This window comes from Drosophila tropicalis, unplaced genomic scaffold (genome assembly GCF_018151085.1).
Source record: "Drosophila tropicalis isolate 14030-0801.00 unplaced genomic scaffold, ASM1815108v1 contig_593, whole genome shotgun sequence".
Lineage (NCBI taxonomy): Eukaryota > Metazoa > Arthropoda > Insecta > Diptera > Drosophilidae > Drosophila > Drosophila tropicalis.
The window spans coordinates 18,854,760-18,869,660 of record NW_027173070.1 but is presented as its reverse complement, the minus strand read 5'-3'; the positions used below and the strand labels follow the sequence as shown (position 1 = coordinate 18,869,660).

The following is a 14,901-nucleotide window of genomic DNA, read 5'->3' as shown; positions in this document are numbered from 1 at the left end:
AAACGTATCTAAATCTGAGCAGCAGCAGCGGCACAATTCCTAGTCCCCTGGCCAGGCCAGACCATGCCAGGATATGGTAAGCTTCGGCTTTAACCCAACGATTTGCCTTCGTCACCTCAACGACGATGACGGCGGCGTCTCTCGTTGCGTAGTCGTTTCAAACTACCTCTTTTTCCTCACTTTCTTTTTGTGTTTTTTGTTTTGGCCAAGCTTAATTAGACTGTTTGTTGCGTGAAAAGTGAAAGCGAACAGAAAACAAAACCAACAACAAAAATAAATGTGAAAAAAATATATAAATGTGTATGTGGTTATGCATGTAAAAACACCAAGTTGAGGCAACTTAAGCCCCGTCACCGGCATGGGGTACCTTAGTTTAGCTTAGGTTAGGTTGTGCGTTCATTCCGTGGCTCTGCATGGGGAGGGAGCCTTCCTCATAACATTATGTGGAGCTTCACATCTTTAAAATCTTAAAGCAAAGCATTTTCAGCCAAGTACTGAGTATGCCTTGACTTTGGATGGTGATGCAAAATGTACCTACATGTGGACACTTCTATTGCCACGTAGCTAAGACAGGTTATGGCTCTATAATCGTGAGTTAAGCATCAAATGTGTCACTTTGTTTATAAGTTTTCAAGGAAAAGAATTTCCACCTTAGTAGATTATGCTTTATTTGATTATGGAGCTGATCTTAAGTCCAGTAAGACTAATTATAATATAGACCAAGGGTGGGCACGAAAATTTAACTTGGGAGCCAGAGCATCAGCAGCAGAGGCTGGGCAGAGAAAAAGGTCACTTTTGCGAGTCGACGAACACAAAAATTTGTGTGTCTCGAGTTTTATGACGGGTCATAAACGACCTTTTTGGGTCGAGCGAGCGATCGTCGTCGAACTTTTAGACAGAGGGACGGCCAAGTACCGAATTTTACGGGGAGGGGGAAAAGGGACGCGATCTCGAGCACTCATCAATAACAACCCTTATTTTTTACTTGTCCCTCACTCCCTTTGCCAACAAGTTGCGAGCTCGAGATCGCGACCCTTTTCCCCCTCCCCGTAAAATTCGGTACTTGGCCGTCCCTCTGTCCACAAGTTGCGAGCTCGAGATCGCGACCCTTTTCCCCCTCCCCGTAAAATTCGGGACTTGGCCGTCCCTCTGTCTAAAAGTTGCGAGCTCGAGATCGCGACCCTTTTCCCCCTCCCCGTAAAATTCGGTACTTGGCCGTCCCTCTGTCTAAAAGTTCGACGACGATCGCTCGCTCGACCCAAAAAAGGTCGTTTATGACCCGTCATAAAACTCGAGACACACAAATTTTTGTGTGCGTCGAGACCAAAAAATGACCTTTTTCTCTGCCCAGCCTCTGCCGGTAAAGAGCCACGGGAGCCAAAAGAGCCACTACGTGCCCACCCTTGATATAGACTATACATTAATGGTGGTAAAGGTTATCCTTGGTGATTTGGTTTTCGAAGAATCTTCTTTGCTACAACTTACCCAGCCAAACTTACCTTTTAAGCAAAATGAATTGGATGCCATTCAAAATTTGTTTCCAATTTTCATAAGACTGGCTATATAATTTATATTAAAACTGCTAACTTTAGAAAATACTTCGCAAAGATCAAACTTTGCTTTAAATGTTAAGATGATCAAGTAAAACATAAAAGTTAAAATTTGTGATAAAAATTATGTAATAAAACTTTTGTGTTTCTTTAAAATTTGAAGAATTTTTGTAAACTGAAACAAAAAATCACTAAATGCGGAATAAAAGTTGAAATGTAATTGGTCACGCAGGAAAAATTCAATTATCACGGCAAGCACTAAAAAAAAATCGATTAAAATAAACTCATATTTATTTGTAGTGCGTTCACTTGTGGGCCAAGTTGTATTAAATGGCTTAGTTTATAATAACTGAACAACTGAACTATATGGTAAGAGCTCTTTATCCTTGTTTCAAAGAAAATAAAATGAATTCATTTCTTCAAGGAATCTCTTTTTTAGACATGTGAATCTAAATAAGTATGCCCAATCAACGACTACAACTTTAAAGAAAAATTAATGAGACCTTCTTTTAAATTATGTTGTAGTAATATTTAAGCTAAGTATAAGTATCCCTAATAATAAACTTCAATAACACTCATTAATACCCCATGTAATACATAGATATGACGATAAAGAAAAGCTCTCTCTCTCATAACGAGAGAGAAAGATCTTGAACCACGAGATAAATCACATAAAGATTCATTCTGTGAGTGATTATTGAAGTGAACAGACGTAAGTTTTTAACTATTCATCCTAAAATGTATTAAAACCTCTATATCACAAACTTAGCTCTAATCCAAACTTAAAACTAATAATCTCTATTGATGGAAAGAAGGAAGAATTTTGTGAAACCCTTCAGATTCGTTACTCCCTTATGTTGCACCAAAGAAATATACAAAACGAAAGAAAAACATAAAACAAAAAAAAAGTCATAAAGATTCATATATGTAACAACTACTGCTTTTCTTTTCTAATTCCAAACAAAACTAATTCCGAAATACGTGAGTCATTAGAATAAGTATATTTAAGATCAATTGTCGTCTCCTAGATTTTAAGATTTCATTTATATACACAACCTTTTTGTAAATAAAATGAGTTCATATTTCGAATTCAAGGAATGAAGATCATGTTTTTAGTTGTGGTGCTAAATTCTCCTATCCTCCAACTATATATTTTGTCTCATTTAAGATTGAGGTTGAACAAATTTGTTAGGTAAGTGGCTAAGTCACCAAATCTGAGTCTAGATGTTCGAGTGTAAAAAGCCTTAATCGGATTTATAGCCAACATTACCTATATATCCTAATGCCATAGATAAATACTTGTCGGATCTTTTTGCCGCAGAGTTCTTTCAACTTTATAGACAAGATCGTTTCGTTTTGCTGGGACTGACAAATATCTCTCTTTGGATAAGTCAACAAGATGTACCCACATTGAAATAGATAATTTCCATGATGATAATTTTAATCCTAAAAATAAAAAACACTTTACTATTTACTATTTGTAATCTTGATTGTTCCCAAAATTTCTGCCTAGTGACCTAAATTCAGGCAAAAGTTAAGATATATGGAGATCAGATAATGCTCTTCTATTCTAGATATATCTGAGACGACTTTGCAGGTAAACTATATATTTTGTATGTCCGTGTGTGTGTGTGTGTTTTTTTTCCTTTAAACAATTCTTAGTATTTTTGTAATCATTTTATTATTCATCGTCATAATCATAATAATTTTTCTATACAAATACATTCAATAACAACAATTTTATTTTTTTCGTTTTTTTTTTTTTTTTTTTTTTTTTACTTTTACTTTTACTTTCTTTTTATCGTTTTTTGGTTTTGTTACGTTTACGTCATTGTTTAATTATTTTACAATTACCATAATTATGCCAGGTTTTCATTTCTTTTGTTTTTGTTTTTTCATTTATTACATAGTATTACTATTCTTTTTTTTGGAAATTATTATTATTAATTATTTAGTTTTTGGTTTTTGAGAGGGAAAGGGGTGGGGTGGGGACTTTAGCTTAAAGGTTATGAAAATTGTCAATCTATTTATTTGTTTTTCTTTGGTTTTAATTTGTTCTTTGCTATGTTTCCTCTTGTTTTTCTTTTTTTTCGTTTATTATTATTATTTTTAATTTGTTAATAACAAGTTTTAGAAGGTTTTTTTATATTAGTTTTGTTGATGGTTTTTTTTTTATATTAAAGTTGTTAGCTGTTTCATGTGGGAGGGGAAAGGGAGGCTCTTTATTTGTTTTATATATATATTCATATATATATAATGATATATATATATATCGACTTTTTTATTAACTAACTTTTCTGTATGCGGGTTTTCGTTACTATTTTGTTAGTTTTATTTTTTGTTTTTTTTTTTTGGCAAACATTTTTTTTTTTTTTTTTTTTATTTAATTAAATTAAATTGTTTCTTATTTTGTTTTGACATAGGTTTATTTTTTGTTTTTTTTTTTTCCTTCGTAGTTTTTATTTTTTTTTTGTTTGTGCTCGCTTTTTGTCATGATATCAAATACAAATACATTTAATAATTTTTTGTGTTTGTTTTTTTTTTTTTTTTGTCATTATTATTTATGTTAGTTTTTGCCTTGGCACATAAATTATGCGAATTTGTTTTTTGTTTTGGCCTAAATAGAATTTTGGTTTTCTGTTACGCTTTTCGTTTTTTTTTTTTTTTGTTTAAAATACCTTATTAATGTTTGTTTTTTCCTCCTTTGCTTAATTTTTTTTTTTTTTTTTTTTTTTTTTCTTGTTGGTTTTTGTAAAAAATAATTGCTACCTTTTTTTAGTTTGACATAACATTTTGTTTTTCATGTTGAAAGTTTTTCCCTTTTTTTTTATGTTTTAGCTGCAATTAGAAAATTATTGTATTATGTAGTTGTTGTTTTTTATTTTATATTTTATATATGTATATATATTTGTTTTTGTTTTTTCGTGCTAATTGGAATATGATGTTTGATGCTGCTGATGTTGCCTTGTTTAAAGTAAAACGTTTCACTTATTCGCATTCATTATTCATTTGTTAATTAATTAATTAATTAGTTTTGTTGTTTTTACCCACATAACATACACAAATTCAACTAGTTTTTTTATTATTTTTATTTTTTTTGGACACGCCTTTTGCATAGGCGTTTGGCTACCAAAAAAACTAAATTCTAAGTGGAATGATCTTTGACTCGATTCTTGATCCGTTTCCTTGCCTCGCGTTGACTTTAACTTGATTTTGCTTTCGATCATTTTATTGTTTAAATTTTTAAATAAATTAACATTTAATTTATTTACGTTTACTTCGGTCTCTTCGGTTCTCTTCGCTTCGCTTCTGTTCTGCTTTTCTCTTCTTGTTGTTGTTAGTTTTCTTTACTTCTTCTTCATTTGTTTTGTTTTGTTTTTGTTTTTGTTTTTAGGCATCTATTCATGTTAACTATATTATATGGTATATATCAAAAAGTTTTACAAAAGTACACAATAATTCATAACAATTTTCCTTCCATTCATGGTTTTTCCTTCGTTTTGTTTTGTTAATTTGTTTTTGTCTTTTTTTTTTTGTTTGTTCTTCTCTTTTCTTGTGTTGTATTTGTATTTTGTTGTTGTTGTATTTTGTGCCAGCGGCTGCCTTCATTGATTTGCCTCAACTTGCATAAAATAAAAAATCAAAGAAAAGTCATGAACAAAAAAAAAAAAATTGTGGAAAAATTGAAATAAAAATTTCTATTATATTTTATTTATTTATTTTTTTTTTTTTTTTTTGTTTGTTTCTTTATTGGTTAAGGCTTTGTTTTCTACTACTTTATCGCTATGCTACTGCTTTATCATATTCATTCATTGTCACACATACATACAAAGAGCTTGAAAAGGGGGAAAATATGAAAATTGGAAAATTGGCACTTAACACTTAACCATAATAATTAAACAAATTAAAAAAATGCCAAGGCTGCCTTTTGGTGACTTTTCTTTTGTTTTAGTTTAGGTTTTCTTTTTCTCAATTATATATTTATTTATTTATTTTTGTTTTTCTCATTAAAGTAATGCGTCAGTTTTACAGAGGATGAAAACTAGAAAAAAAATCTGGAAAATTGAAAAGTCATAAGTTTTTTCATTGTTTTAGATTCTCTAACAATTTCCGGTTCTTGAGTACTGCCTGCAGTGCTGCTTAGAGCCTATATCAGAAATGAAAGTGAGTGAAAGTTAGTTATAGACAAAAATCATTGAACACTTTCTACATACATTCATGATGGAGTGAGTACAACAGAAGGAAGAACATATAATTCTTGTTTTAGATACCCTTACTTTTATGTCCATTCAATGGAATTTAAAACGGGTTTCATTCAATTACACTCAGGAGTAATGAGAAGTAATTCAAAAAGGAATCAAAACTTAAAGAAATGTCTTACAGATTCTCGTTTTAAATTTTAATTAGCTACTATCGGAACAATTTGTTGTTAGTTAATATAAGAAAGTTTATGTCCATTCCGTAGAATTTAAACGGGTTTTATTCAATTACACTCAGGAGTAATGAGAAGTAATTCAAAATGAAATCAAAGCTTAAAGAAATTTCTTACAGATTCTTGTTTTAAATTTTAATTAGCTACTATCGAAACAATTTGTTGTTAGTTAATATAAGAAAGTTTATGTCCATTCAATAGAATTTAAAATGGGTTTTATTCAATTACACTCAGGAGTAATGAGAAGTAATTCAAAAAGAACTCAAAGGTTAAAGAAGTTTCTTACAGATTCTCGTTTTAAATTTTAATTAGCTACTATCGGAACAATTTGTTGTTAGTTAATATAAGAAAGTTCTAAACCTGCGAGAGTTCACTCTTATGATTCAGCATTACTTCATTACTTAGTAGTTAAGTACTTTCTCTAGAACATTTTAAACTCATTTTGAAATGTTTGAAATGAATCTGAATTCATTTAAAATCGTTTAATATATGTATTAAAGATAATGTTTTGGTTTCTCTCAACTTAAGCGAATGAAATGAGTTAGAAACAGGAAACAGTGCTTCCAAACAGTATGTGGACAGCGCAAGGGTAAATAAATGAAACTTTGGCATGCCAAAGTTAATACTTAATTGAATTGATTAAATTTTGTTATTAATTTTGTTGTTCCTTCTTCTTCTTTGTTGTTTTTTACTTGTGCAAAAAGTGGGTATGCAATGTATGTGTGTGTGTGGAAGAGAGTGTATCTTCTTTTTATTTATTCCGAGGGCTTAGTTCAATTAGGCTCAATTAGTTAATACCAAATACGACTAGCATGTTTGTTGTTGTTGTTTCTTTAGTAACTAATTATTTGAATATGCTTACTGTACGGTTCATTTGCTGCAATTATGTACGATAAATTGTTGTTGTTGTTGGTAATTATTATACATATTATACATACATATGTATATATATGTACATATATAATGCTACTAAAGTTCACTTTATTACAAAAATTATTATTATTATATTATTTGTATGCACTAATTAATTTATTAATACATATATATATATATATATATATATATATATCGGATTAGGCTTCTCCTTTTCTTTTCTCTCTCGATCTCTTCGCTTTCTCTCTCTCTCATATATATATATATATATATATATATATATATATATATATTGGCTTTTGGTTTTTGTTTGTTCTGAATGAATCTTAAAAATTACATTTTACTGTGCGTTTTTTTTTTATATTTTATATTTATATATACTTTTCTTCCTTTTTAACCTTTAATTTCTTTTGCTCTCTGGCTTTTCTTCGTCCTGTTTGGCCTAATCTTTTTTCATTTTTCCTCTCCGGGTTATACAAATGTTTGTTTTGTCATTGTTTAAAAACTAAATAAAGATTCTCATACTTAGACACATTTGCGGTTTTTGGTATTTCTTCTTCCTTTTCTTTAATATTTAATCTTTGAACTTGACTATGTTTTTTGTTTTTTAAACTAAGTTTCTCTTTTGTGTTTCTTCTTCTTCTTGTTTTATATATAAGTAAAGTTTATGTTTCGATTTTCTTTTTGTTTTTGTTTTTGGAAAGGTGGTTGATACGCGGCCTATACTTTCGTGTTGTTGTTGTTGTTGTTAGTGAAATTGTATTTAGTATTTTCGGTATTATTTTTTGTTAAATTTTGTTGTTGTTGTTGTTATAGTAAGTTTTGTTGTATTCGTTTTAGTATTTCTTTTTATTTTCCGCTAATTTGAAATTTTCTTCTTAGTTTTTTTTTTTTTTTTGCATTAGTCTAAATGTAAATTTCATCTCGTTTTTATTTTTTTATTAATGCGTTTCCTCGATTGGTTTTTTTTTTTTTTTTTTTTTTAGCTAACCTAAAATTTTATTTTCGTATTTTTGTTTTTGTTTTCCTTTGTTGTTGTTGTTGTTCGCCAGTTAAAGTTATTTTTTTTTTTTTATATATGTTTACCTAAAAAAAACCTATTTTTGTGGCAGTTTGCTTTTTTGTTTAATTAAATATTAATATATTCATTTTGTTCTAGTTTTTTTGTTGTTGTTTTATTTTTGTTGTTGTTGTAATAAAATATGCTATTAGAGATTTATGAATTAATTTTTTCGTTTTTTTGTTTTTGGTTTCACTTGAAAGAGAGGACCATAAATATTTTAAAGGGTTTATATAATTCGTTTTGTGTTTTTTGTAATTTTATTTAAATTTTTTGTTGCTGTTGTTGTTGTTGTTGTTGTTGGGGTTTTCCATCATGCAGCTTTCTGTCTATTTTTGTTTATGTTATATAATTCTCCTTTGCATTTTGTTTTTTTTTTTTTTTTTGGTGTGTGTTGTTTTTGTTTTTATTTTTTGGTTAATTCGTTTTGAATTTTTCTCTCGTATATATTTTTTTTAGTTTTCTCTTTTGTTTTTGCTTTTAATTAGTAGCTGTCCGCATACGTGTTGCAGGCACTATAAGGCGCAACGTTGGCTGTCGCTTTTCATATAGAGCCACCACCATCTTCGCCACCAATCGTTTATGTTATAGTTGTAGTAGTAGAAATAACGGTAGTTTCTAGTCCTAATGCAAATCAACTCGCTGCCATTGCCAATTCCCGTCGATCCGTCGATTTCTATGCTAGACTTTGGTTTTGGTTTTGGCTTACATTTAAATTTACTTCGACTGCGACAACGAGTATTATGATGGTGGTTGCTGCCACATTTTAATGTTAGCTTATAAGTAATATTCAATGACCACGCCCATGCCGACACCCACACCCACGCCCACGCCCAAGACCATTTCCCGGGCCATTGCTGGTTGTGGTCCTGATGCTGCTCCTGCTGCTGCTGTCGATTCCTTTTCGTTATGGCAACTATTAATGGTTGCCCATCATCGATTTGCCTGATCTCCTGCTCATGATTTTGTGCTCTACAATTTGCACACTCATGATGATGATGATGATGATGATGGTGATGACGCCTCAATCCTCCAGCTCCCTTTGTTCGTCCTTGTGCTGTTACCCCAGCCAGAGATGCCGCTACACCTCCCCTACAACTGCTTAGTAGTCCTAGTAGAGCGCTTAGCCAGATTAATAATTTCGTACTGGGCAGTGGCTTTGATGATGCCTCCGTTCCGGAGGCATAATATGGAATCGTACAGCGACTTGTCACAGTCGGCACTGTGGCACAGCCGCCAGATAATGGCGCCTCTGGCATATCGCCATCTTCATCATAATAGTAGACACTGTCATGATGGGCATAATAGGGCAAACGTTCCAGCAAGGCTGCTTCGTTGTCCACACTCTGCAGCTGCTGTTGCTGCTGCACTTTGGTTAAATTCCTCAGGGCCAGGGCCACACTCTTGGCACGGGCATGTTCGCCCGCCGGTGAGCTCAATGTGAGCGTTATATTGTGGACACGTGGACGTGTGGCATTCGCTGCGGTGGATGAGGGGGATTCACTTTGCGATGCAAAGTTCGGGCATATTGTGCAAATGCCCTCAAAGGGCCCATTGCAATAGCTATAGCAGCAATCGTTGGGGCCATAACTCGATTTCTTCAGCTGCTCGCCGGTTTCGGGTATATTTTGATCTGCAAAACAAATAATACAAATGTTAAAGAAAACGTTTAAAAAAGTACCCTTAAAAAATGACTCTCTTATGCTTAAGCAATCAGATTTAGAAACAACTTTACTTTAAATGAAAAGTTTAATGAGTTTGTAGTTCCCAAAAGTATGCTAAGAATTTCAAATTGACAGGTTTGCTTGCTTTTTGCTCTAAAAGAGTTATCAAGAGGTGAAAAACCAAAACTAATGGAAACTTTTTGAAAATTTCCACACTTAAATGGAAATTATATACAGATTTACATCTCTACTCTGCTGACTACAAATTGAAGCACCTTTGAAGTTTTTTTTACTTCATGGCCCATAATTTATGGCTAATGATATCAAAATTTCCTACTTCCAGTTCATATTGTTGGTTTTCCATTCAAACTGAAGTTTCTGATGCCAATGTGTCCGTTTGATATGATACTTACCTAGGCAGAGAAATGTCGGTTCACCGGCATATTGGGTGGGCAGCGCGGGGGCGCGATCGGCGGGCAGCAGATAGGGGCACTTTTGTTCCACTGTTTGGCAGACGCTCAGGCAGGGACGAATCCGTCGTCGTTTGCGTAACTCTGCCTTGCGCGTTGATCTGCAATTGAATTGAATTGGTTTTTAAGTTAAGCAATTATTGTAATTATACACGGTGGAACTTGCCTCTTTTGCAGTTTTGATATCACTGGATCCATTGCTCTGGGATCCGAATTATTGGCAGTCGATATGAAGTTATTGGATTGTTGTTGTTGTTGTTGCTGTTGCTGTTGCTGCTGCTGGTATTGTTCACGTTCAGTATCAGATTGGTGAACGGCCTTGGCCAAGCCAACAACATTGTAAAATGTTTGAGCCAGTTGCCTGTCAATGAACTTATCCTGCTGTTGGCCATTGTCCTTGCCGTTGGCTGATTTCGCGTTCTGCTGTTGCTGCTGCTGTTGATTAATCTGATGCCCGTTCATGTTATTGCCATTATTTGATTTATTGTTATTGCTGATTAATTTCAGAGATTTATGCTGAATGCCAATCTCCTGCCGCCCCATCCCAGCCTCTGTGGCGGCGGCTGCTGCTGCTGCTGCATTCCTTGGCGAACGTTTTACTGTTGATTTGCTCTGCTCCTGGTCATTGGCATCTGCAGCAGCAGCAACCACGGGAGCAACATCCTTTGGCTCGGCAAAATATGGCACTAGAGTACTGCATACCCAGCGACGATATGCTTCCTGTAATTACAAGAATTTATACAATATTTTAATACTTTTGGTAAACATTTTTCTTTTTCTTTTTTTGGTAAGCTATAAAATATTTATATAAAAGAACTTTCTTAGTGGCCGACTTTAAGATACTCTATATTAAAGTTGAGGTAGCTACACAACGTAACTATGTCAGACTAAGTAATATGTAGGATAGGATATATATGAAAAAGTAATTCATTTTATTAAACTCAAGATGGACAAAGGGGTAAACTCTTCTATTGAAAGCTTGCCAATCCTTTTTCGCGTCAATCAGTTGTAATTCCCAACTAGTTTTAGCGCTGAAGTTCTTATACTGATGATAGAACTTGATGGTTCTTAAACTTCACGAATAACCTGGACATTTCCTTGTCCTGCCCTTGAATAAATCTTCTTTAGAAGAATCTTCAAGCGAATGAAAGAGACATTTTCCCAAGGCCTCAGATAAAAGCCTTTTAAGCTTAGAAGGTTTCCCTTATATTGCTTTATCACAAACATCGCCGATAGTTGGAAATTAAGTAGGCTTAACAAACTATTAATGCTATAAATGACATAAACAAAGTCAGGATCAATCAATCATGACTTTTCCTTTATATTTATTTCCCTGCCAATTGCCTCAGAGTAAAGAAATTTTGTTGCCTTCTAGTATAAACTGTTTTACTTACATGTTAACTTTTAGTTACTTTTGGCTAATTGCGTATACCCATTGACACATTTTGCCTAAAGGGTATTTAAATAGTTTAAAAACTCATATCGAAGTTCGTCTCTCCTCTAGCTAGCATTTTGGTCTCCCTGGTGAAAGTTTTTCCCTTTATGTTTTGAACAAGCAATTTGTTATTCTGGTTAGTGAAAATATTTTTGTTAATTTTTTTGCCTCTCCCTCTCTCGTATTCTCAATCTCTCTGCTTTTTATTTTCCTCTCCGTAAACCAACTAAACAAAACTCTTTCAAGCCTCTTTTAGTTGGAATTTTTCGTTTCAACATTTTTGCGGGCTGCAGTAACTATTTATTTTTTTCGTTTCGTTTTCGTTTTGTTTTTAATTCTTGTTTATTTATTAAAATTTGCATTTTGGCTTTATAGTTTTTCCAAATGATTTGGGGAAGTTGTTTTTTTGGGGATGGGGTGGAGGGGGCAGGGGAGTTTAAACTAGTTTTTCTTGGTCCAAAGAATGTGCCATTTAGTAAATAGCCCAAAAGTGAATGGATCAATATTTATTTAGGCACATTGATTGGCTTTAAATTGGAAAGTGCAGCAAATCAATTATGTGTATGGGGAGGGGGGAGGTACAAATGTGTGTTTGTGGGTGTGTATGTGTGTGTGTGTGTGAGTGTGTAAAACAAAGCAAACACAAGACTAATTGAATTGAACTCTAATTTCAGTCCCCTCCCCATTAACCCTCTAGCTCTGGTGCAATTATATTCCTTTTGGCCAGCTCGATTTTATCAAGGCTCTCTAATTACTCGCTAGCGATAACCGCAATGCTTGCACCACATTCATAAATCACGTATACGGCATGTTGGCTTGTGGTTACCATACAAAGTCCGGCTGCAGCAACAGTGTCATTAATGTGTTAGTGTTTTTCATGCGGCTTATTAAGCCCCACCGTTCCCCAGCCTACCCCTCTCTCCTATTTTCGCAGAAGGTGGTCAAGACTGAAAGACCGCAACACAAATGATTAACAAACCATGCACATTTTGCGAGTTAATTGAGCATAGCAAATGAAATGTTCGAGAACAAATTTTCGTCGAAATTTTTGAATCAAAAACAATTCCGCATAGAAATTAGTCTGTGTTTGTTTGTCTCTCGGTTTCTATGCAAAGTAGTCTATCAGTTTTTTCAACTATTCGTATGCCTTTGCCTTTAAGCTTCTTTTTTAAATTTGCAGCACATTTGATGATTGAAAGTAGTGAAGCCTGCATGCATCTGGATGAAAGAGATAGAAGATGGTAGATTGCCACAAGGACCTTGCAATAATTATTTGGAATATAGCCTAATTGTATCCTGCGGTACCGTAAACTAGCCCAGAACTACCCATTTAATCAACACCTACAGTAGACTTCTGTCTGTTTTCTATGGAGATGTCATTGGAGCATATCGATCCGCCTTTTCATGAGCACGGCCTAGCCTAGGACTGGTCGGTTTGGACCAATCACGTGAATAGGTCGTAAGGGCTGAGATGCACCCATTGGCTATAGCCGTATAATTGATAGTTGTCTCATGGGAACTGTTTGAGGGCTTTTTAAATTTGTCCTTTTAATTTAAACTGCAACTAAAATTATGGTTGGATCTTACAATTTAAACAATGTTTGTGATATAATCATAATCGCACTACGCTCTCGTCTCTACTTGTGACAAGTTGCAACAGAAAAGACTAAAAAAGGGGGATACTTTGAACGGATCTTCGGCTGCAATATGGTAAAACTTTCCTCCTTTAAGTATGCTATAATGGTGTAATGGTATTTATTATGTTGAATGTGAATTGTAACTTAAAAACTCTCATTGATCGCTTCGAAGACTATTTTGTAATCAGAGATTATTTCTAGCCTCATGTTATGTCAGCGTGACGATGTCCTTGGGCTGGGAAAATCATTATTCTACTCATTGTTGATATATGGTCAAAAAATATCGGAGTAAGCCCATAAGCCACATGGGTCAGCTTGTCCCACATACAGTTTCAGATAAGTTTTAAAGTGTATTCAGACACAAGATGCAAAGGAATGATAAATTTGACTTAGCTAAACTTAACTTCTTTAAGATTTTATCTATAATGTCAACTAGAATTCTGAGAGAGAGAGAGACAGTGAAAGACAGAAGAAATTCTATGTTAAAAGGTGTTGCATGTTCAATGGTTTATATTCCTTTCTATGGCTACTAATTATCACTACCAAAATAAAAGAAAAAGGAGGAAGAGAATGCAAATTATGTCAACTGAATTACTGCGGCATTTCAAATCACACAGAATGGCATTCTGCAAATATTTAAGTAGGTCCATATAGAAGTATTTTGAGTCATAAAATGCTTGGAAACATTTGTGTAAAGTAGTTTATCAAATTAAACTATGCGACATGATGGGTAATGATAACAACGACCCCCAGCATTAAATCTGGGCGAGACCACACCCATTTACACACACACACACACACACACACACACACTTTGAGTGCAAGCAACTAGTTCGCCTACTTGAACTTTGTTATCTTGACTCACACAACATACGAAATGACTATTTAATTATAACAGAGAGACGAGCAGCAAAGGAAACGAACTTTTCATTAATAGGACACCAACTTGTCCTTAGTCTAATAGTAGTAGTAGTCGTAGTAGAAGTAGTAGCAAACGGGAAAGACTCAATTAGCGATGCAGAAAATTTAATTGAAGAGCTTAAAAAAGAGAGAAAACACATACACACACACACATATTGAGAAAGCGAAAAGAGGAGGAGTAATAACCATAAACAAGCTTAGCGCAAAAAAATGCGAAATCCATCAAGCTAAAGGACAGGTGTGGATTTACATTTTTTACATATGTAAAAAGGACCACATGCCCATTCCCATTCCCATCCGAATTGAACCCACCAAGGCCCAATCTCCAGTTGAAATCCCTTTAAGCTTGCCTTCAGTTAAAATGCCAGGACATGCAGGACTCGACACTCACACACGATGGCACGCAATATACAAAAGTCAGTCGAATCGAAAACCAGAATTTCACGTTTTTCGTCCATTACTTTTCACATGCATGGCCGCACTGGCTAACAGTAGAATGGACGGAGGGCGTGGGCAGGGGCGTTGTATGTGCGGATGATGGGTGTGACAGAAAATGGGGCCGTCGAAAGAGATGTGCGTACACCCACACCCACACTCTCACTCATACACAGCTGCGTATCCCTTCGATGTTGATAAATTGTCAAACTCAATATTTGGCTTAATGATCCGCAACGGTTTTTTTTTCCTGTTTCAAAGCTGAAGCCACAAAATGAATTCGAAAATTGCATTTCCATTCTAATGAAAATAGATTTTTAACTACGCTATTACACAACGAAATTAAATAATTGATGGCATTGCAATTTGCCAGTTTATGTTTTGTTTCAAACTCTGGTAAAAACAAAGGCCAGGACTATGCGAG

At 33.9% G+C, this 14,901-nt stretch overlaps 1 protein-coding gene across 1 annotated transcript in view; it reads right to left on the bottom strand.

Annotated features, from left to right (window-relative positions):
• Positions 1 to 7,152: 7,152 nt before the first annotated feature.
• The window catches only part of Mid1, a 50,096-nt gene continuing 42,347 nt past the window's right edge, over positions 7,153 to 14,901 (bottom strand). Inside the window, exons 4-6 of the mRNA XM_068290214.1 lie at positions 10,216 to 10,769; positions 9,993 to 10,150; positions 7,153 to 9,548 (exon numbers count right to left, since the gene is read on the bottom strand). Of these exons, the coding sequence (XP_068146315.1) occupies positions 8,431 to 9,548; positions 9,993 to 10,150; positions 10,216 to 10,769 (1,830 nt within the window). The 3' untranslated portion in view covers positions 7,153 to 8,430. The remainder of the gene's footprint in view (positions 9,549 to 9,992; positions 10,151 to 10,215; positions 10,770 to 14,901) is intronic.